General features: G+C 37.6%; 4 protein-coding genes across 7 annotated transcripts; 2 read left to right on the plus strand and 2 right to left on the minus strand.

The window, feature by feature from the left end:
* Window positions 1-995: 995 nt before the first annotated feature.
* Window positions 996-10,972, minus strand: LOC122418418 (venom serine protease 34-like). Of its 4 annotated transcripts, none has more exons than XM_043432598.1 (10): window positions 10,788-10,972; window positions 10,480-10,614; window positions 7,533-7,639; window positions 5,814-6,040; window positions 3,961-4,161; window positions 3,291-3,486; window positions 3,035-3,214; window positions 2,725-2,861; window positions 2,326-2,485; window positions 996-2,246 (listed from the first exon to the last, which is right to left on the minus strand). In XM_043432598.1, the coding sequence occupies exons 4-10, from the start codon at window positions 5,874-5,876 to the stop codon at window positions 2,221-2,223; spliced, it is 963 nt and encodes a 320-aa protein (XP_043288533.1). In that variant the 5' UTR covers window positions 5,877-6,040; window positions 7,533-7,639; window positions 10,480-10,614; window positions 10,788-10,972; the 3' UTR covers window positions 996-2,220. The 4 variants fall into 4 exon arrangements, with proteins under 4 accessions (XP_043288533.1, XP_043288531.1, XP_043288532.1 ...); XM_043432596.1 differs by lacking the exon at window positions 10,788-10,972 and adding an exon at window positions 6,315-6,483 and having other exon boundaries at window positions 10,480-10,605; XM_043432597.1 differs by lacking the exons at window positions 7,533-7,639; window positions 10,788-10,972 and having other exon boundaries at window positions 10,480-10,603.
* 312 (ribosomal silencing factor RsfS-like protein, 312) lies at window positions 7,583-9,213 on the plus strand. Its single transcript, XM_043432601.1, has 3 exons — window positions 7,583-7,994; window positions 8,471-8,731; window positions 8,906-9,213. Exons 1-3 carry the CDS (start codon window positions 7,658-7,660, stop codon window positions 9,076-9,078), a joined length of 771 nt encoding a protein of 256 aa, XP_043288536.1. The 5' UTR covers window positions 7,583-7,657; the 3' UTR covers window positions 9,079-9,213.
* A 50-nt stretch (window positions 10,973-11,022) lies between the features above and the next one.
* LOC122418417 (uncharacterized) lies at window positions 11,023-16,094 on the plus strand. Its single transcript, XM_043432593.1, has 3 exons — window positions 11,023-11,311; window positions 12,021-12,786; window positions 13,811-16,094. The coding sequence occupies exons 2-3, from the start codon at window positions 12,225-12,227 to the stop codon at window positions 14,845-14,847; spliced, it is 1,599 nt and encodes a 532-aa protein (XP_043288528.1). The 5' UTR covers window positions 11,023-11,311; window positions 12,021-12,224; the 3' UTR covers window positions 14,848-16,094.
* LOC122418419 (uncharacterized) lies at window positions 15,391-18,439 on the minus strand. The gene is made up of 3 exons (XM_043432599.1): window positions 17,538-18,439; window positions 17,053-17,196; window positions 15,391-16,894 (listed from the first exon to the last, which is right to left on the minus strand). Exons 1-3 carry the CDS (start codon window positions 17,931-17,933, stop codon window positions 16,583-16,585), a joined length of 852 nt encoding a protein of 283 aa, XP_043288534.1. The 5' UTR covers window positions 17,934-18,439; the 3' UTR covers window positions 15,391-16,582.
* Window positions 18,440-20,401: the final 1,962 nt, after the last annotated feature.

A 20,401-nucleotide genomic window follows, 5' to 3' on the forward strand; every position in this document is an offset into this window, starting at 1 on the left:
AAGCCGCAGGCAGCCCATTTGACTGCAGAGGAAGCAGCTCATCTGGAACACCTGTTACCATTTCGAAGATATATCTGTGATTATGTGAGAAACGGTTTCAACGCAAAAAATGCCCTCCAACAAGCTATGAAGAACCATCGACAATTAGCCGACCAGATACGTGGATATAATTCCGACTAATGAATTCCTGAAAACTGCCATCTAATACATCTCATCCATTAGTAATCATTAGAATATCAAATCCTGCTAGAAAAATATTCGTAGGATTGTCCTTGTAAAATGTTTTCTTATCAACTGAATACCTCCATTCCTGCAAAAAAAAACCCAATCAAATATCTTAGCTGTCATTATTCAATATCTCGCAGGAATGATCATCGATCGTCGAGACTGAAATCGAGCTCAGAAGTGTGAAAAAAGTCTGAATCAATTTAAGGCATTTTCTTACACGTGCCAACCGTTTTTTCAAGTGACCTCGCCTATGCATTTGTTTTTGCAAAGGAATTTATCGTTTATATATAATCTCACGAAGATTTTGCAAAATTTTTATTAAGGTTGGAAGCTTTAGATTATGAAAAATCTTTGGCTAGATACGCCATTTCGATTTTTTTGAATTTTCGATACTTTCGAGAAATTGAAATTCAATTTATTTCCGACGTTTCTTATTTTGGCAAGAAACCAAAAAAAGTAATCAAATTCCAATTCGAACGACTTCAGTTCAAAATTTACATCAAAAGAGGCTATTTCGATTTTTTTGAATTCTCGATAGTTTTTTCGTGAAACTATAAGATTCAATTGATTTCCAATGACATTTCTTATGATGGAAAGAAATAAAAAAAAAGCAATTAAATTTCAGTTCGAACGACTTTTGTTCAAAATTAACATCGAAAATTAAATCCACCATTGGAAAGAATTTTCTACTTGCCGCAGTAATATCTGATAATTTGATTCTTGGAAATCGTTTGGAGCTGAGATGAGACAGTAATCGAGTCACAAAGTCATGAAAAAATGATGAATTATATTTGTATATTTACAGTTCTGTGAAGTTGATCGATACATGATTTGAATGTGAATAACGTATAAATATAGTATAAAGATGATGGTCGTAGAAGCACGAGAAGTCATTTCGATCGAAGAAACAACGAACAAAAACCAGGCTGGCTGTCTTTTGGTTAGAAATGATCGAAAAATCCGTCACTCCATGTGGTGCCTCTGTTTGAAGCCTTTGATCCAGCTATCAGAAGCTTTGAAATCAATATTTGGAAATTGTGCTGCCACAGCGAGAGCCCATCGACGCAAATGTTTCGTTTCAACTTCGACGTTATGTCGGCGAGCTTCAACGACGTTGTCGTAGGTCCACGAATTAATTATCTGGTATTCCTCCAAGGTAGTTGTTTCTCTGTTTTCCAATGACTCCTCCCACCGCTTCAAATATTCCCACCTTTTCAAATATTTACACCCGTTTGCTTGTAAAGTGTGCAGATCCCATTCAGGATGTGCTTTGGCCATATTGATGCATTTTATTTTGTACTCCGAAGGAATGCGTATTCGCCCTTTCATTTGCTTGATTCGACAATGCTCGTCTGCGATGTTTTTGGAGGCAGCGCATTCTGCTTCTTCATTCGAGCGAAGCCATTTATCGTCGGAATTGAGCCTCTTTCTGCCTGGCATTTCAGCAGTTTGTTTCTAAAAAGTGCGTTTTCTTCGAGTTCTTGCTTCGACTCTCGAAGAACGACGAACTTCTTCGGTTCCAGAGACACAACACCACACGCTTTGATCAGCTGTTTCCACGCTGCCGGCTCGCAGTTTACTGTGCTAGTCCACGAGAGTAACTGGACGCGAATGTTGTTTTTCATCCCTCTGTCCAAAATAGATTCGATTGACTTGAATTCTCACGAATCGTTTGGTGATCGTTTGCTAGTGAATGGTATGACTTAAAAGTTGTTTACTACTCCATCCTTTTCCTCTAAGCGTCGTTTCGAAACCGAAATCGCAAGACCCACGTCCTGCTCGCATTGTTTCGGAGTTTTTTTTTGAGGAAGGGACGATTCGAGGGACTTTGAAAAGGGACGAATACCGATAAGAAACGCTTTTCGAATTTTCTCCACTGCTGCATTTATTACGAGATCGTACATGCGATTCAAACGACAACTATCAGCGTTGATTTTCATTCGAAAAAAACTTCCCTCCAGAGGCAAACTCTCGTTGAGAAATTCGCACGTCTCACTCGATTTTACAGTACTCGTAACCTGGAGAAAATCGATCACATGTTTACTACACGTAGAAAGCTTTTTGGAGCATCGACGAAAATGCGGAAAAAAAACTTGCCTGGAGGAACGAGTGCCTCGATCCAATCAAGTACCCGACCCGCACGAACGTTGATACTGGGTGAACCAGTTCCGCAGTCCGGACCCCTTGATATAACGCCAATTTCTATGGCTTTTTCCGTAGCAGGAGGTTGGTATATCAGTGGACCGCCGCTGTCAAACTATAACAGATAATCGGCATTTTATATCAAGCTCCAATGCACTTTATACTGCAGAAAAAAACAGTTGAGGGTTCAACAAAATATTCAATTGGATCAAAGAGTTGTGGTGAACAATATTCTCAGTGATATTCTAATTCATATATGAAGAAAAAAAGGACGAACCCCTCAACAACGTCAATTTTATCGACGATTCAACCTGCTGTGACATTTGGTGAAAAATTGTTTGTGCTAATAATTACCGGGCAAGAATCGTTGTGGTAACGAGTATCTTGTGTGCAAATGAGATTTTCATCGCATTCCGTCTGCATTAAGGTATTGACAGTGGTCCGCATCAGAACATTGACCGGCCCATTAGAAAAGTTGGTGGCCCCCCATCCTTGATGAATCAAATATAAAAATGGTTATTCGTCACGTCGATCCGAGTGCGTACAAAGTTAAATTCAACATTTTTGTTTCTCAGGACCATTGGACAGCCACGAGCTCGAAGTGTTTTGATCCGGAGAATTTTTTTCATCAAAATAACGAAGTGCTGACGTTCATTCCACTCACCCACATAGGTCGAGCTCACGTGTCCGAACGAATCATCCGGACGTTGAAACGGAAGGCAAACGGGGCTGGCGGCATCGTTGAAATTAATTCGATGTGTGAGCGTAAGAACTGCCACGTCAGCAGTGGCGTGATTGTTTATTTGATCAATCGTCATGTATCGAGTGCTCGGTGCTAATTTTCCTGAACAGAACAAAATTTACAGTGAATCAATACGGCCAAAATTCATGAATTTTATAATCAAATGGTAGGCTTTTACCCCGAATCAAGGAATGAGCTCCGATTACGACCCTCCAGTTCCTGTTGTACGATTTGCCAATGCAGTGCTTTGCAGTTAATATTTGCTTTCCATTGATGATCGTTCCACCGCAGATTGTACTGTTGAAATCGTTGACTATGGCAGCCATGAATGGAAATTCGTTGACCCCGGTTTCCACACCGTTGTATATTTTCGGCTAATTTGATGCAAAAATTTCATGTCAACAGCGTTAAGAGTTTGAACATTAAGATTTTCACTATCTCGAGATTCATTGGAGCGAATTAATTGAAAAAATCATTTAAACAGCATCATTTGGCTGGTGTCGTTCGATCGATTTATCGATAATAAATACAAATTCGATCGAGTCGACTCAATCATTTGTTATCGAGCAAAACAAAAATTGTTAGATTCACCGAATTTTGGTCAAAATTAAAAATGGATTTGAATGAATCATTTTTCCCATGGCAAGGTGCGGCTGTGACTGGTGCCGCCAAGTCCGCTTGGAATTGAGCAGAAGGAAAAACTTTTTTCGACTCTTATTTTGAGTTCTTTGGTCCACCGAAGTCGAGCTTCCATTTGGGACTTTTCGAGTGCGCTGATCCGTCAGCTTTCTTCGCATCCAATTTTCAATCGACGTCACAGTGAAGCTTTCCTCTTCGTTTTAACTTACGCTATTTCTCACTCCACAATCACAAGGTTCCGCTGAAATGGTACACCTGAATCGTCCATTCGGCCCACGCTTCGTCATACGAAGTTCCAAACTCAAGTGAGTGCTGTGACTCAGGTAAACATAATTATTGGCGTCACAAAACAGCTCGGCTTCACTCGCAAATTCTCCAATAACCAGTCGGTTCCATCCGCAACGTTCGTTCTGCAATAAATTATTTCATTTCCCGTTATCCTTCGCTGGTAAACAACTTTTTAAAATTAAAATTAAAAAAATTTTTTTTTCAATTTAAGGTATTGCTGGATGGATAGCCCAGCCGATAAATTGTACCTGATCGGAATTTCCGTAATTCGTGATGCAATAAAAATCTGAAAAAATTCAGCAACATTTGGAAAGTTACGAACTACAATTATCAATAATAATATTGCCCAAAAGTTAATAACAAATTGTTTAAACAATTAATTATTCAATAATTTTGCGGTGACCTATTGTTCTTTTTTTACGAATCAAATGTGCCTATCTTTCCGTATGATCATGAATTTTTTCAGAATTTTACAGTAAACCCTTGTTTTTTTTTTTTTTTTTTTTTTACGAATCGAATGTACGCATTTTTCTGAATGCTCATGATTTTTTCGGCGAATTTTCGTGGATTTTTGAAATTCCCTTTTTTAAATTTTTTAAGTGGCTCTATTTGTACATTTTTGATCCAGTAACGTTGTGAATTTTCAAAACTGATGGTAAATATGTCTTCTAGAACATATCCAAAATTCAAATTTTTTAAAAATTTTTTTCAAAATTTTTTCAAGAAATTTGAAAAATTCACGAAAATTCTGAAAAAATTCATGATCATACGGAAAGATAGGCACATTTGATTCGTAAAAAAAGAACAATAGGTCACCGCAAAATTATTGAATAATTAATTGTTTAAACAATTTGTTATTAACTTTTGGGCAATATTATTATTGATAATTGTGGTTCATAGCTTTCCAAATGTTGTTGTATTTTTTCAGATTTTTATTGCATCACGAAGTACGGAAATTCCAATCAGATATAACTTTTGGTCGAGCTATCAAAAAAAAAACCTGAATGACGAGCCATCAGAAAAAACAGTTGGCAACATTCAATTTTCACACACGATATCTTACACAATTTCAAAAAATTAAAGGGGTTAGACGATTTTTTGAAAAACTCATATTTTCGTAAAATTCAAAAAATCATAAAATTTAAACCGCTCGACCGATATTCCCCAAATTCAATACCAACCTTCCTATTATGATAATCTATTTATAAACAAAAAATTGGTAATAAATCTTAAAATTTTCGGAAGTTAGAGCGTCGACAGCCTTTTTATGAAAATTTCAAAACGTCGTAGAATTCGTATTTTTTTACAAATTCTGACAAAATTATCGGAGAATGAAGAGCTTGTATAGATTAACATCTGTGCAAAAAGCACAGCAGAGGAAGCGCACTGGGAGCAAAAATGATGTAAAAAAATTAGAAAAAATAATTGTACTCATTTTAATTTGATTAATCAATTAAAAAATTAGCAATAAAAATTAAATTGATTAATTATATTTAATAAATAAAAAAATGGAAATAGAAGAAAAAATTTTTATAATTTTTTTGAAAAGAGAAAAAAATTCGACAATTTTTTTTTTTTTCTTACTCTTTTGTGGCAGAATTTTATTCAGGGATGTTGGAAACCCAGGAATGTCATTGTGGTTATTTATTTTGTAATAATAAATCACGATATTCAAAGCATGAAAAATATTAGCTAATGGCAATTTAATAATATCGAAATTTTATGGAAAAAGATGTATAATTTTAATCTCGAGCCGGTTTTCAATCAAACTCACCGATGGCATGGTCATGTCATCGCAGTCGACTCTCAACCGATGAGCTTTCTCAGTTGACACCATCCATTTCGTAATCGGTGGTTGACCACTTGTAAAATTTTTTGGATATTCTTGGTTTTGGATCGTGCAATTCTCGCCCGCTTTTAACTCCGTGTTATAAGTGCACTGCTTCTTGGCGTCATTGGTACCGAATAACGCCAAGACTATCGTCAACGATGCCAAGATATCTGGAATTAAAAAAAAAAAAAAAAATACATCGTTGATGAAAAATATTTGTTTCACGTGGTCAGCTCATTTTGGCGAAAAAATTGTCGAGGTTTTCAGGGACTGTCGATTTTTTAATTCAAAAGTTTTGGTTTTTATTTTATTTGATTTTTTTCTATGAATTTTTACTGGTAATTTGAGTTTTTGAAAATTTTTTGGACTTTGTCATGTAAAAATACTAACTGTGCATCGCAACGATAAATTTAATTCGATATTTCGCAAACTCGCTTCACTCACCGACTCATTTTTTCAATTCACTCGTACAGCTTATATATGCGAATGATGTGTATCCTTAAATCAACAGAACCAAAATATTTTTTGTACCGCTTTCCTCCCACAGTCGTATTTCTCTCCGAATAATCTCGTAAGTCGTTATTTATCGGGAGAAAAAAAGCAGAAGGTGGCGCTGGCTCAACAAAAGATTTGGCTGTCAATTCGTTTATTTTTTTCGAAAACTCGTTCGGAACAGCTTCAAGGCGAAAAGCCTGAGAAATTTCAATGGAATTGACCATTCCGATGCTCGGGATATTCGAGAAACAAAAATTTTTATGTTTGAAACATTTTCTTACGAGAAATCTCACTTTTTGTGCAATAGCAGCAAAAATTTTCGAAGGATTTTTCTCCCCGAACGTCGTTCATAGAAATCTATATGACGAAGCTTTTCTAAAAATTGAAAAAATTTTCACCGCCCATAGTATCGGATTCATGGCGATTTGAAGCGATTGGTATTTTTAGGTTATTCCGAAATTCATATCCAAGTTTTGTATCCTGAACGAGGAGTTAATCGTTGAAGGTGACTATGTGGCGAGACAGCAGCGTGCCGTATACGTAACATGTTACGTTTCATTTTGTGTTTACGGTAGAACGAAATCTTCGTAACGCCATATTTCATGCGCCCTTTGACAGGTACGAATTAAATCCGTAAGCGAAAAAAAACGAGCAATGTCGCAGGATTTCGGTATTATCGAGATAACTGCGCGAGGACGCGTGGGATTATGGGTACGAATGAGATAAAAACAATGGAATCAAGAAACGCGCTAGAGTCGCGCGACGCCAATAATGAACAAAATGTTCCAGCGCGGCCGAGCAAAAGACGTGATGCAGCGATCTTAAAATCGATTTCAAAAATTTCCGAACATCCTCTATCATGGTACTTTATTATTAGATGGGAGTGAGCTTATAATTTGGCGAAATCTCGTAACGCGTATGGTCTCGCTTGATAAAGCGATGAAAATCAGAGTTAAACAGTGTCATTGCGTGTGCTGATAGGAAGCTGTAAATTTCTCTGAATATTTATGGCGGGCGACGATGAATTTCTAGTGAAGTATATTTGCTCAAAAATTTCCAGTCATCGTTAATTTCGAAGTAAATTTTTGAGCTCAGATACTGACGTTATTTGTTGATGAATATTTCGAATTTTTGTCACACGTCAATCTTTTCGTAAACTATACTCACGAAATGCTCAAGGCGCACAGAAGGTTTTTCATGGTTCGAATTTTCGAACACAACAGTTATCCCTCCACACCCGCACAGCAGAAGGCGCAGAAGAATGTAAACATAACCTGAAAATAAGGTGCAAAATGTACAGCCGGGCGTTTCGATTTTTTTCCTCAGTTTCTAAAATTTACTATAAATCGTCTAATTCATACACGTGTCGAATACTCGAGCCAGTGACGTTAACGCAAAAGAAAACTTTTTCTACGGACAATTATCCACGAGCGAGTAATAATAATGAGGAAATCGAGAACGACGAACATAACCTAGCTCCTACTTTAAATCAACAGTTTCAACCTTTCCGGGATCAGGATGCATCTATTATCTTCGACGTAGACGAAGAAAGGAAAAAAGTTATTGACCTCGAAGCTATCAACGCCCTTCAGCAGGATCACGACCCCTATGAGGGCTTGAACATGCAACGTGAGTGCAAAATACATTTTTTTCGTTCAGTCTCAAAATGCAACTTTTTTCTTTGTATGATTTTAAAAATCTTATTTTCAACTCAAAGTGTCATAAAAGGATTTAAAAAATTGTATTCGTTTGACAAGAAACAAATACATATTGACAAAAAGATTGATTATTTCCAGTTACTTTTGAAGCTCTGTAAAAAATCAAATGTTTTGACCATTAAAAAATATCAAAAGAAATCAATGACCATAATTAAAACTGACAAACCATTAATTAATTTATTAAAATTTCAATCTAGAAGTCACTTCTCATTATTCTCATCTTAAGCTCACTTGGAATTATGCATGACATGAAAAGAAAATTTTGAGAAAGCAAACATATTATCAGGAAAACTAGTAAAATGAATGAAAAATATTGAACAGGACGACTAGCTACCATTGAAATTGATCCTTTGGCATAATAAAATCAGTGAGTGATTTTTTTGGCAGGCGGTGTGAAAGGTGTCTACGACATTGAAGATTTAATACATTTGTTGCGAAGGGACAAAGCAAAAGAAATATTCGTTGTTTCTGTTCCACCAGAACTTTCGTACGTCGATTACTTAGTGGTTGTAACGGCAAAGTCTGCTCGACACATGAGTGCGCTAGCAACATTTGTTCGTAAAGTATACAAAATAAAACGCAATCCCGGAGACAGTTTGCCAAAAATCGAAGGACCCGAATCCAAAGATTGGATGGCTTTAGATCTAGGTAATTGATAAGTGATTATTTTGGTAATGGGTTCAATGAATTTCAAGCGAAGCTTGAAAGTTTTTTTTTATTTGGCTTGTTTTTGTCTCATTTGGGAGTCGATCAAAATGTGAAGTGTCTTTACAAGGAACAACTGAACATGAACTTCATTCAATGCTATTTCCATTCTTACAGGAAACATAGCGCTTCACATTTTGACGAGAGAAGCCAGAGATTTGTACGACCTCGAAACACTATGGACAGTTGGTGGAAAATACGATGACAAATCGAATCAACTAGATGTGGAAAAGGAATTCGAGAAAAAGTACAACAAATTTTTAGAGGGATTTCAACCTGCCGATACTTGAAGCTTTTCGATAACAAATTGGGACCCGAAGAAAACCAAGGTTTCGATAAATTGAAAAAACGCATGACTCCCGTCTTTTAGCCTTGCGGGCAGTTAGGAGTTAAAAATTCAGAATTAAAATGCTAACAAAATTTAATTACCCAGTTTTTTTATTTCTAACCTCGAGCTGCTCGAAAAAAAAACCGAAAATTCAATTCTTTCCCCACATCAAATTCCAAATTTGATCGACCAATAAGAAAGTTTCAAAAATTTCGAACCCGAACAAAGTTTCGTCGAGAAAAGCTGTTTAAACGCCCAAAAGTTCGTAAGTCACGATTCAATGTAAATTTACTTTCGAAGAAATTGAAAGCTATTTTCTCCAAGAGTTTCAACCCCGACGGTTTGAAAAACGTCACGAAAGGAAATTCCTATTCGAACGCAGTTGTAAACGTTTCCCCGTCAATTCTTTTTTTCTTATCCGAGGAGTGCGAGGAGTGAATTTAGTTCCTTTTTTCGTCGCTGTAGAAGCGCTGTCGCGTCCGCAGTCGATTTTCGCCCCCCCCCCCCTCCCCCTCCCCCCCTCCCAATTTCAATAGCAAACGATAATTTTCCAGAATTTCAAGTCCCGATTAGATCCAATAGCTAAGTGAATTTTATTCGTCCATCCATTCGATTCTTTATCTCATCGAGATTGTACATTGTACCACCAACTGCTACGATTTCGTCATCCATGTATTTTTAGTATATTTTCATGCGCGCGCATACGCACACGCGCTCAACGTAATTGAATGTTGATTGTGTGTCTCAAGTGCTCATCGCGCGTAGAGGCGCGAACACACTAAAACTTTTTACGACATTCTGCCGTTGGCCTTATCAAGTTATCTCTCGAGTAGCAAGCGATATAAGTAACTAAAAGTATGTAAAAAAACGGTATATAAGGCAGGAGGAGGATCTTTGTATCTTCCAATTTTGCCGCCAGGTGCAAGCAAAACACGCCCAAAAAAAGAGTATCGACCAGCATTTTTGGGTGTTTTTTTTTCGTCCCACTATCCATGCGAAAAATGAGAGAAGTTTTGTTTTCATTAAAGATTTTATAAAAGTTTGCCGTGTACCCGAAAAAATAAAGCGTAAATCGAATTTTCTATGTTTATTCGTGCAGAGCTATTCTCGAACAATTAGAACCTTAAATATACAATAATCTCGAGGATGTTTCTCGTTCTGGGAATGAGAGACAAAAGAGCGTGGGATATCGAATAATAAATTACGAATATAGGTTATCCACGGGTTTTTCATTATCGAGAAACAAAAGGGCGTAATTAGAGCTGTTCGACGGACGAATTCGAGTGGGAGACGCTCTTTTGTCCGGGCGACATCAATTTATCAGACGACGTTTTTGGTTATATATATAATGGTGTTTACTTACAGGGTGTCCCAAGAATGATGATCGTTGACGTAAACGCGAGTTTCGAGGATTACAGAATGATTTTTTAATCGAGTTATCGCGATGAATATAACGCTTTCGAAGACGTTCCATCTTTCATCGCAGTTATTGACGAAGCTATTGGAAATTGAAGACAAATCCAAAGGATCGATAATGTAGCGTATTAAATTTCCTACGAATCTTCAACTGTCTTTTTCTCCAGCAGCTTTTGGGCCATAGCTTTTGGACTAAACTGATGAAGATAAAGAAATGTTGCGGGGAGTTTATTTTACGAGAAATTCAATGCTTACAAAATTGATCCTCTGAAATTTTTCTCTATTTACATTCGTTCAGGCTTTTTACTAACGAGAAATAACGCGCACTCTCAACTTTACGAATTAATCACTCATCGCGAGTGAGTCTAATGGGAAAATATAACAAAACTTTTCGACAAGCCGTTACTCGTCGGACACCCCGAATGTGGGTTCAGTGTACAGATGCACAGTTGGTACGACTCATCGCCACCAGAGCACGTACGCTTTTTACACACTCGCGAAGCGTCGCTCGACGACGCGAGAACGTCTTGCTTTAACCAATAGTTTTTGTCTACATGTTTATTTTTTTCCCCCTTATTGTTTATCGACGTTCCCGAAGTTTACTGCTCTATTTATCATTTTCGTGCGTGTAAAATTTGTTTTTTCGTTCAAACTAATTGGCATTCAGTGAATTATGTTTGTGCCTTATTTCGTAATCAAGGACATCAGTGATGTGTGCTCCGAAACGATAAGTGAAGTATTTGGTATCGAAACCTTGTCGAGGCGTGTGTACCTTGCAGGTGAGTCACTGGAAATCGCAAGATTTCTGATTAAAAATCTCCTAATCTTTACAAAGCTTACACACAAGATACGAGGAAATTTTTTTTCCCCCGCCATTTTCATCGAACGTTTATACATTCGGATTCCTGCAGTTTATTGACAGTTTCCCAATTTGACAATGTTCTCTCTCGTGATCTGATTCAATTTCCGCTTTTTTATTGACTCATTAATTTTTTAATCGTTATTATTTTCACAAATTTTTACACGTCAGGAGCCAAGTAGACTCCAATAGAACAATTTGAATTTGAATTCTATTTTTCGGTATCTCAGCCGCCATTTTCATTTGAAGGTCAAATAAATTTGACGTCTAAGACCTCTGTGCGCGATTTCGGTATCAATTTATATTCAAATGCCAAATATTATTGTTATTCAGCCAATCTTTTTCGAATTTGAAACAAAAATCACAATAATTTTACCCAAATACATGAAAATAAGTTTTTTATTTGAATTTATATGATTTTTAAAATGTTTCCACAAAACTTTGTTGACCATGCCAAGGCATGGGGATGCTTCTATTTTCTTTCAATCTAAATAAAGCTTAGATTTCCTGATCAGAGTGAATAGTGAATTCAACGAGAATTTCGAGCTCAGTATTTCATTATTTTGTTCTTCTTTCACTTATCGAAAAACCGGGTCAAGCGTGATAAAACCAACGAAAAATGTCGCCAGGTAATGCAGTGGCACTCGTCAGTGGGAAATCACCATTTGGATAGAATGACGCCCCGAAAAAATGAGTCTTTCGATTCCGTTTGAAAAGCCATTAAAAATTGATCGTAAGCAGCGCTCCTAGCGTTCCTAACCTCAAAAGTCGGATCGTTAAAATCGGTGAGAAAAAAAGTGAAAGAATAAAAGTTTCGTGATAAGAAACTCAGAATGGCAACGGGTCCGATTTGTCAGCGGAAGCCAGCGCGCTGTTTGAAAGTCCCGCTCAAATCGACCGAGCAAATTTATTTAGTATTTCTAATGCCAATCCTGTTCGGTTGTGCCGTGTACGTAATAAATTTCGCGGCAGATTTCGTCGTCGCGATACAACACTATCGCGAGGGTCATCCATTTTGGGCTATTGCCACAATCGCTTTGATGTACGCACCGGCTTTTGTTTATTTCGCGCTTACCGTATCGCGTCCCGACTGGTGGATGACCGAGGACGAGTCGATCAAAGACGGCGTGCTCGCATGGTTCGCCATGCAAATATTGCAGCTTCTAGCCTTTCCTTTGTTCGCGCTGTACCGATACGCGAGTCTAATTGTTCTCGCGATCGACGCTACGATGCTCAACGGTGAGGAAAGAACGAGAACCCTCAACATGGCGGCAGCACCAGCGGCCATCGAATTGTACTTTTTTCTCCAGGCCTGGTTTCAAGCAGCCCCACAAGCTGTTTTTCAAACTCATCTATTGTTTCGTGAATACACTAATGAACGTACACATCAGACAGGTAAATATAACAACAAAATTCAAACATAACCTCACTTTTATGTCCAAATATCTTTACGAAAACATTCTCTAATCGTGGAATACAAAGATAAAACGACTTGAGCGCCTCTTGGCGAGACTCGCTTCAAAGCAAAATTTGCCATAAAATCCCATTCTTTTAAGACGGAGAGGTATCTTTTTATATTTTTACAATTTTGACGACGCAGAATAACGTTAGGGGCGATTCGCACAACCCCAGTGTCGACCGTTTGTACCAAACGATATGGCCACCCAACAACCGAATTACGCGGCAAATTTGAATAAAGAAATGAAATATGCAGCAAAATGCAAAAAAAAAACTCAAATAATTTTGTAAAATATCAAAAAAGAGGTTAACAAAAGCCTCTAATATTCCGTTAAAATTAATTGGACAATTTGACGTTATGGAACTCGAGTAATGGCCTGGCAGGGTTCGAGGTGTTTTTTTTTCTTTTTTTTTTTTATGGAGGAACATCAGCTTGAGAAAAGTGGTGATAGCTTAATAAAACTTTTAGAATACATTTTTGGATATATTTTCTATAGCCTCTTCAATTTTTAATCCATTTCATTCAGTCATTTTTTAGTAAATCATTTGCAAACTTGGAATATTTAACACCTAATAATTGTTTGATATATATCACATAAATTCCACCCAAAAATGACGCGTTTTTGGGGGTTAATCCCGTATAAATAAAGCAAACAGGGTTTACATTTAATTTAGATAAAAACAATGAAATTCGTATTTACATAAGCTCACTTTACGCGAAGCTGATGTTCCTCCTTACACGAAGCGTCCAGCTGCTGCTGCGTGACTCTCGGTTGCTCTCGGTTCGGCTCCTGCCACTTCCGATTGCTTTCGATAGCTCATTCTATCCAGTTCTCTGTATTAGAAAAAAAAGGGAATTTGATTTGAATTTTTTTGCGAATCGGGTCCACAGAGCTTGTTGGGAGCCTCAGAATAAAAATGGACTGATTAAAAAGTTGAAACTTTTTGGTGAATTTCGCAGTTGTCGTCCACATGCTGTGCATCCTCATGTCGATCGTAGTAATGTCAATGGAGACAGCGTCGTTTCAGCGGTTCGAGAGCCAGCGCATAAACGGTAGGAGATTGCCCTGGGCGACGTGGTTGAAAAAGTACCGTGAGCAGGAGAGCGGTAATCAGGACGAGAAAAAACCGCTGCAGGTGGAAATGACATCGTCGACGGTGCGTAGTTCCGTGGCCCCGTTGATCGAGGCGGAAGAGACGTCGCCGGAGGGGGAAATCGGAGGAGAGAGGGAGGCAGCGGTGTCGAGGCAGAATTTGGAGCGTCAGGTATCGATGACGCCGCCGTTGCCGCCGAAGAATCTTCAAGTGAAACCACCCCCGGCGCCGATAAGGGGCTTGACGAGCGTGGCGTCTTTACCGGTGCCGGAAATGCCCGCTCCCCCAAGGCCGGACTCCATAGTCCGGGAACCGGAGGCTCCGGCTTCCGATAGGCGCGTTAACATCGCCGAGGCTCCCAGCGACGATGAGACTGCCAGGAAAATTCGTAATTTGCGAATACCCCAAAGAAAGTACTCCGTTAAGGGCCTCGACGAGGACGATCCGGCCGGGAAATTCGTCGCTTTCGTGTGGTGGTTCTTCTTCATCGTTGCACGAGTTTTCTCCGTCGCTATTTTCTACGAATTTTATCCAATGTGGCTCCTCGGTCTTCTCGCCACTCATTATCTCCTCATGGTCGCTTACATTCTCTACAACGCCAAGTATTACGACGTCACCAACTTTTTTCTCACCCTCTGGCTCGGCTTCGTTTATCTCTTCTGCGTCATCGAGTACAGAGTCAAATTCAAATACGCAGATATCTCACTCCTCGTTTATTACACCTTCGTCATCCTCCAAAACGCCGTTATCACCGTCACCTGGTTCGTCCTCGCCGAGTGGAACGGATTCTGGTACACTTACATGTTCTTCTCGATCATCGTCAGCATGGCTTTGTGCTTCATGTCCGCTGGTGTCTACGCACTTTTACTGAAACCAAAGAAACGACGAGTTTACGCCAGTTGACAATTTCCACAATAATTCGTCGCACTATTCCTTACTCACAGTCTCCGATCGTTCGATCTTAGCGCTTTCATTTAAGGCTGTTCCGTGCAAACATCTCGATCGATCATCCCACTTTGCCCGGGCTCCTGTGCCATTTAGAAAATAATTTCGAAAGCACCGCCACCCAGTTTTCTCGCAACTTTCATTGAAGAGATTTTTGTGAACAAACATTTCAAACAAAACTCGATTTTCGATCGAGCACGACGAGTGCAACGTTCTTAATTATTTTTTATTTTTATAACACGGAACATCGTTTTTCGGTGAATCCACGACTGAATAATTTTTTATATTATTTTTCATTGAGTTTTTTTTTTGTTCAATTGTATAGTTTTTTCAATCAAATCGTTCTCTTCGAACTTCAATTGTAAATTGAGTACTACGAGAGAATTTTTAAATGTGGAAGAATACATTTGTTTGACAATTGTTTTTTTCGTTATACCGTTGTACGTATAAAAGCAATTTATATTTAAATTTAAACTAGAACGTAAGATTCGATATCGCTAATTAGTTTTTTTACTTCAAACATATTTATTTATTGATAAGCTAATTATAGTACAATACGAATGTAAAATTAGAGGATAAAAAACAAAAACATTTATTTCCCACCCAAACGAAATTTTAAGCTATTTATGTATAAATATTTATATATTTGCACACGAGATATCGTGGGTCAAAGGTCATCATGTAAATTCAGAACGAAATTCCCCCACCAGATGAGCTGTTCATCCCTGGGAATCGATAATTGACGTTTGAGACGTAAGATAATTTTGAACAGCATTGCCCATCGAAACGATTGAAGATAGAGCAAAAATACAAGAGACCAATTTTGTTGAGAATAAAATATTCTAAAAAAAAAGTCCTCAGATGCTTTCGCGTATCATTAATATTTCAGCCCCGGGAGCAGCTCAAAGTGGAACGTGTCAAACTGACATTTGTAAAAGCTGATTGGTTTTCAAAGTGCTATCTCACATAAAAAATACCGAAGCTTCAGGGATGTCGCTGGGGACTTTTTCGAAGGAAATTTCCTGCTCCACCACTTTTGCTCTATCTCTCAACGTTTGAGCAATATCTAGCCCAGAAGCTATCGGTTCTGTCAATTTTTCACTCGTAATTCAGTTGAAGAAAAATTTCCATTGATGACTCTTTAACCTTCGATATCCCGTAAAAAATGTATGTATAATTCAATTAAATAATTGCCTGGCAGCAAATATTCGTTGTACTGTATTATCATCTACTCGACACATTCCTTTTTTGTTGTATTATAAAATTCTCTTATTTACACTAATCGCGATATTTTGTACACTTTATATTTTCTCCTTACTCTGACGTTGGAAAAAAAATAATGAGCATGATCGCAGACAGAATTTTGCTGCCGATCTGATTTTCGATTCTGCCGAAAAATCTGATTTTTCAGGGATTTCAACCCGACATTTTTTTTGCAAACTTTTTCCCTGTACACTTCGGTTGACAATATTCAAATGCGTTAACTCCTCTTTGAGCTTGAAAAAACTACATTTTTTAGAACAATCGAAAATATTGAATTTTTCTCAAGGATTCCTAATTGAATAATTGAATACTGAGATTTGAATTGGATGAGATTTGGGTGAACATGTAAAAAATTTGATTTTATGCTCATCGCAATTGCAATTTTATCGCGAGAGTTATTCATTTTTAAGACCTTAAGAGTTTCTTTGGTTCAAACGTGAAGACTCGAATCTCTGTGAAGCGTTCCAAGCTGGGCTTCGAAAAGAACATCGTTTAAAAGTTTTTCCGCTATTATCCGCTGGTCTAATCGCATATTTCGTAGTTTGGCAGCAACGTTTCTACCAATGGCGTCGAATTCGTCTTGAATGACGAACGAATTGCTTTGTGGAGTTGTTTGTTGTTCTGTCGATTCCGGAAACGACGTCACTTCGTCGTACTTGCGTCGTTTTATTATCGTCGACGGTTCTGCCCAATTTTGTGTCTGTTCCGTCGTTTCCTCGGTGTTTTGATTTTGATTTTCATCCTAAAAAGTGATAGAAATTAAATAAATTTCGTTCGCATACGAGAAATGATAAATTTTCCTCTTTGTCTTGAATTTTCATCTGTTCATCATAATTTCATTTCCAACCAATCAATTTATCATATGATCTCAATCGAATAAAATATTTTTGGCTGATTTACCGCTTTGTAACATTTTCTGTACACTCGTTTTGTTTTTACAATGTCTGTTGATTTTTCTCCCGTCGTCATATCGACATAAGCTATCGCCGGCTTTCGCTGATGAGTTTTGCATTTTATCCTTTCGATCATGAAAGGATGAACCCTCTGAAAAAAATCAGTAATTTTGTAAACTTCATTGAATCGATGAACGGTTTAAAAAGTTTAAAAAGATAAACGATACCAATAACACATTAATGGAGCAGTCGAAGATGGTGAAAAATATCATTTTGTTCCAAATATTTTTAGTAAAATTCATTTCAAATACTCAAATTCAAGTGTCAAATCTTTTGGATGCGATTTTCAAAACATTTTGTTACTTTTTTGTTCTTATCGATGAAAAATGTTTAAATTATAACTTTCCAAAGAGCTTTTTAAACTATTTGTAAAAATTCTGTTTTTGGTTCTTCAAATAAAGGGAGCGAAGAGCTGCCGATTTGAGTTCGTACCTTGATGTGACTGAGAAAATTGCCGGTCGACTTGAGATTTCCGTTGAGAAGTTTTTTGCACTGTAAACATTGAACAGTGACATTGGTATCTTCGACTCTGACCACACTGAAGAATTCACCGTCGAGGAGAGCCGGCAGTCTGACAGGAGTAAGCGTCATGTTTGTCATGGCGTTTGATTGAATTGTGGCAATTTGTCCAGTCGGTTGGTGTTGCATTTCTTCCTGGAAAGAATCATCTTCCGTGTTTTCTTCCATCTCTGCAGCGTCTGCAGCTGCCTCAGTGACTCTGGCTTGATCCGATGACTGAATAACTTCTTGACTCGTAGAGACGTTGATCATGCAAGGATCAAAGGTTTCAATTTTCGTCTCAAATTGTGTTTCCCCGTAATTTTCCATGATACGAAAGAACGAAAAATTGTTAAAAACATAAAAATAAAAAGAAAAACATCACTACATTGACTGGAATTTTCAATATTCATATTCAATACGAAAAGCCCATTCTCAGGTCCCTGTTTTTTATCATTTTCCACATTTTGAGATAACGAGATAACGGACGCGCGAGTGTAGATAAGGAATTTGAGATTCGAGATAAAAGTTAAGAAACAACGAGGGTAATTACGCGACTCCCGCGTTTTTCGTGAATTCAGAATCTCGAAAAAAATAACGCAAGATCGCGTCAAATAACTTTATGGTATATGTTAAGAAAACTCAAATTCTCGCTTGCCGACAGTTTGACAAAAGCACGAAAATCACTTGCACCATTGTTGATGTTTCTTTTACAGATTGTCAAGTCCTTAAATTATTTCAAAAAGCGCGGGGGAATCCCCGGAAACACTACAAAGTTGCAAACTATCTGATCGCCAATTGTTGTGCTTTTTTTTTTGCCAACACTCGTAGGCCTTAGGACGTACGATCCTGTGCGTTGAAATTTCGTAGCACAGACTGTACGCCGTGTTTTTGTCACAGTCACAGTCGCGCCGCGCGTGTGTGTACAAAACCGAACCGCACATTCAGGTGAGCAGCGGCGAGCCGCACGACAAATTGGCGCAAAATAACGTTGATTTATTTACAAAAACAAGTGAAAAACTTCAAAAACAATGAATTCTTTGCTCAGAAGAGCCGTAATAACAGAAGACCCTTGAGGCCGGCCGATATTAACGGTGGAAAATCGTGAGTATTTCGATGCATATTGTTCAGTAATCAAAAACAAAGGGTATGAATTTTGTTGTGTACTTCGGGACGGCACAAACTAGCGAAAAGCTGATGAGAGAAAAATGAGCCGTAGTTGCGGTTCAGATGAGCGGATCATACGAAGCGCCAGCTACAGTAATTTTTTACAAGCCGATCCGTATTTAGAGCTGTTTTTCTTACAACCGATATAAACACCATCACGCCAAAAAAAGTAGACCCGCGGTTAACTAAAGCGCGATTCACCCACCATTTTGACGATTTGAATTATATCTAGAATTGCGGCAGCGACTTTGAGACGAGTACATTGATATGTTATGACGAGTTGCTGCCAGAGTCTTTACCGTACTTTCATTTCTATTTCAACAAACTGCGTCCAATATGACAGTTTCCCATTGACATTTTTTACATTATTAATGCTGCCGGATCTCGAATTCCCGTTTATTTTCCGCAAACAATTTAGCAATTATTTGCTGTGTTTTTAGCGTTATATTCCTGAAAAATTAAAAACTGAAATCCATCTCACTGTGGCGTTTATCGATAGTGGATCATTCAGTGCGATATATTTTGGAATTTACCAATCAATATTAAAAATTTGAAGAAAATTCGCACAATTGAATTCAAAAAATTGCATCAATTGTCAATGGAAAATAACATAACTAAAATAAATATAACATCGATTAAAATAACCCGTAAATTGATTTACCGACCGAAGGTAACTTCATCACCGACCGTCGGTAAAAAAAACTAGTTACCAATCGTATTTATTTAATCGAATGAGCTAGAAAAGCCAGTTTTACCGCTTGAGTTGTTCGATTTGAGAAGATCCGAAAAAAAAACAAAAACATTCTGCGCTCCCACTAAAGTTGTATCTGCACACTCGTCCGGGTTTTCTGGAATCTCGTTGCATCGCCATAAATAATGAACCATAAATAATAAATATTAAAAAAACAATGATAAATAATCAATCCAACGCATGTATCTACAAATCCGCTATTCCTAAAAAAAAAAACTGTTTTCGTTTTCGTTTTGGCATCCTCCAAAAATTCGTTCACATTTTGCAATCAAAGACGAATTTCATAAAAAATAAGAAATTACGAATCAACTATGGTTCGTATTTTTTATTCACATATCAATCACAATATAAAAAATCCGACTCGACGCACTGCAGCGAAAACAATCTCGAATATTAAAAAAAAAAAAAGGCATAAAAAAATGTTAAAAACTGTACGATAGAAAAAAAATAGTTTTGAGAAAAACGCATTTAAGGTTTCAAGTGCGCAGCAGGCCCTCTCATTGGGCAGTCACGTTTTCTATAATAACTTTCGATCCATGGGGAATTTTTACAATCGACTTTCACAGAAATACGCCTAAAATTATAGAGAATAATGATCTGCAAAAAAAATGGATTTTTCGACAGTTCTGGACGTCTGTGAGGCCTTGAACACTTTTATCTCAATAACCGATAAGACGAAGCCTTAAAAATTTGTAATGCGGGAAATGCGACTGCAAAAGTCGACCACCCATTCAAACTTGGTGCAAATTTCAAGAGTTTCTCAATAAAATTTGAATTTTGAATAAATTTTGATAAAAATAATGTTTTTTCGAACTTGGAAGAGTTAAATGAAGGCTAATTAATAATTTGTAGCGTTACTGCGCGGCGCTGAAAACTCGGC

Source organism: Venturia canescens, chromosome 11, assembly GCF_019457755.1.
Source record: "Venturia canescens isolate UGA chromosome 11, ASM1945775v1, whole genome shotgun sequence".
Classification (NCBI taxonomy): Eukaryota; Metazoa; Arthropoda; class Insecta; order Hymenoptera; family Ichneumonidae; genus Venturia; species Venturia canescens.

Coding starts and splice junctions, on each gene's coding strand:
- LOC122418418 (XM_043432595.1), bottom strand. Junction 3,215..3,290: donor AGCTCATTCCTTGATTCGGG/GTAAAAGCCTAC, acceptor TGTTCTGTTCAG/GAAAATTAGCACCGAGCACT. Junction 2,247..2,325: donor CGAGGCACTCGTTCCTCCAG/GCAAGTTTTTTT, acceptor GATTTTCTCCAG/GTTACGAGTACTGTAAAATC.
- 312 (XM_043432601.1), top strand. CDS start 7,658: ATGTACAGCCGGGCGTTTCGATTTTTTTCCTCAGTTTCTAAAATTTAC. Junction 7,995..8,470: donor TGAGGGCTTGAACATGCAAC/GTGAGTGCAAAA, acceptor TTTTTTTGGCAG/GCGGTGTGAAAGGTGTCTAC. Junction 8,732..8,905: donor TTGGATGGCTTTAGATCTAG/GTAATTGATAAG, acceptor CCATTCTTACAG/GAAACATAGCGCTTCACATT.
- LOC122418417 (XM_043432593.1), top strand. CDS start 12,225: ATGGCAACGGGTCCGATTTGTCAGCGGAAGCCAGCGCGCTGTTTGAAA. Junction 12,787..13,810: donor TGAACGTACACATCAGACAG/GTAAATATAACA, acceptor TGAATTTCGCAG/TTGTCGTCCACATGCTGTGC.
- LOC122418419 (XM_043432599.1), bottom strand. CDS start 17,933: ATGGAAAATTACGGGGAAACACAATTTGAGACGAAAATTGAAACCTTT. Junction 17,197..17,537: donor ATTTTCTCAGTCACATCAAG/GTACGAACTCAA, acceptor GATTTTTTTCAG/AGGGTTCATCCTTTCATGAT. Junction 16,895..17,052: donor ACAGAAAATGTTACAAAGCG/GTAAATCAGCCA, acceptor ATCACTTTTTAG/GATGAAAATCAAAATCAAAA.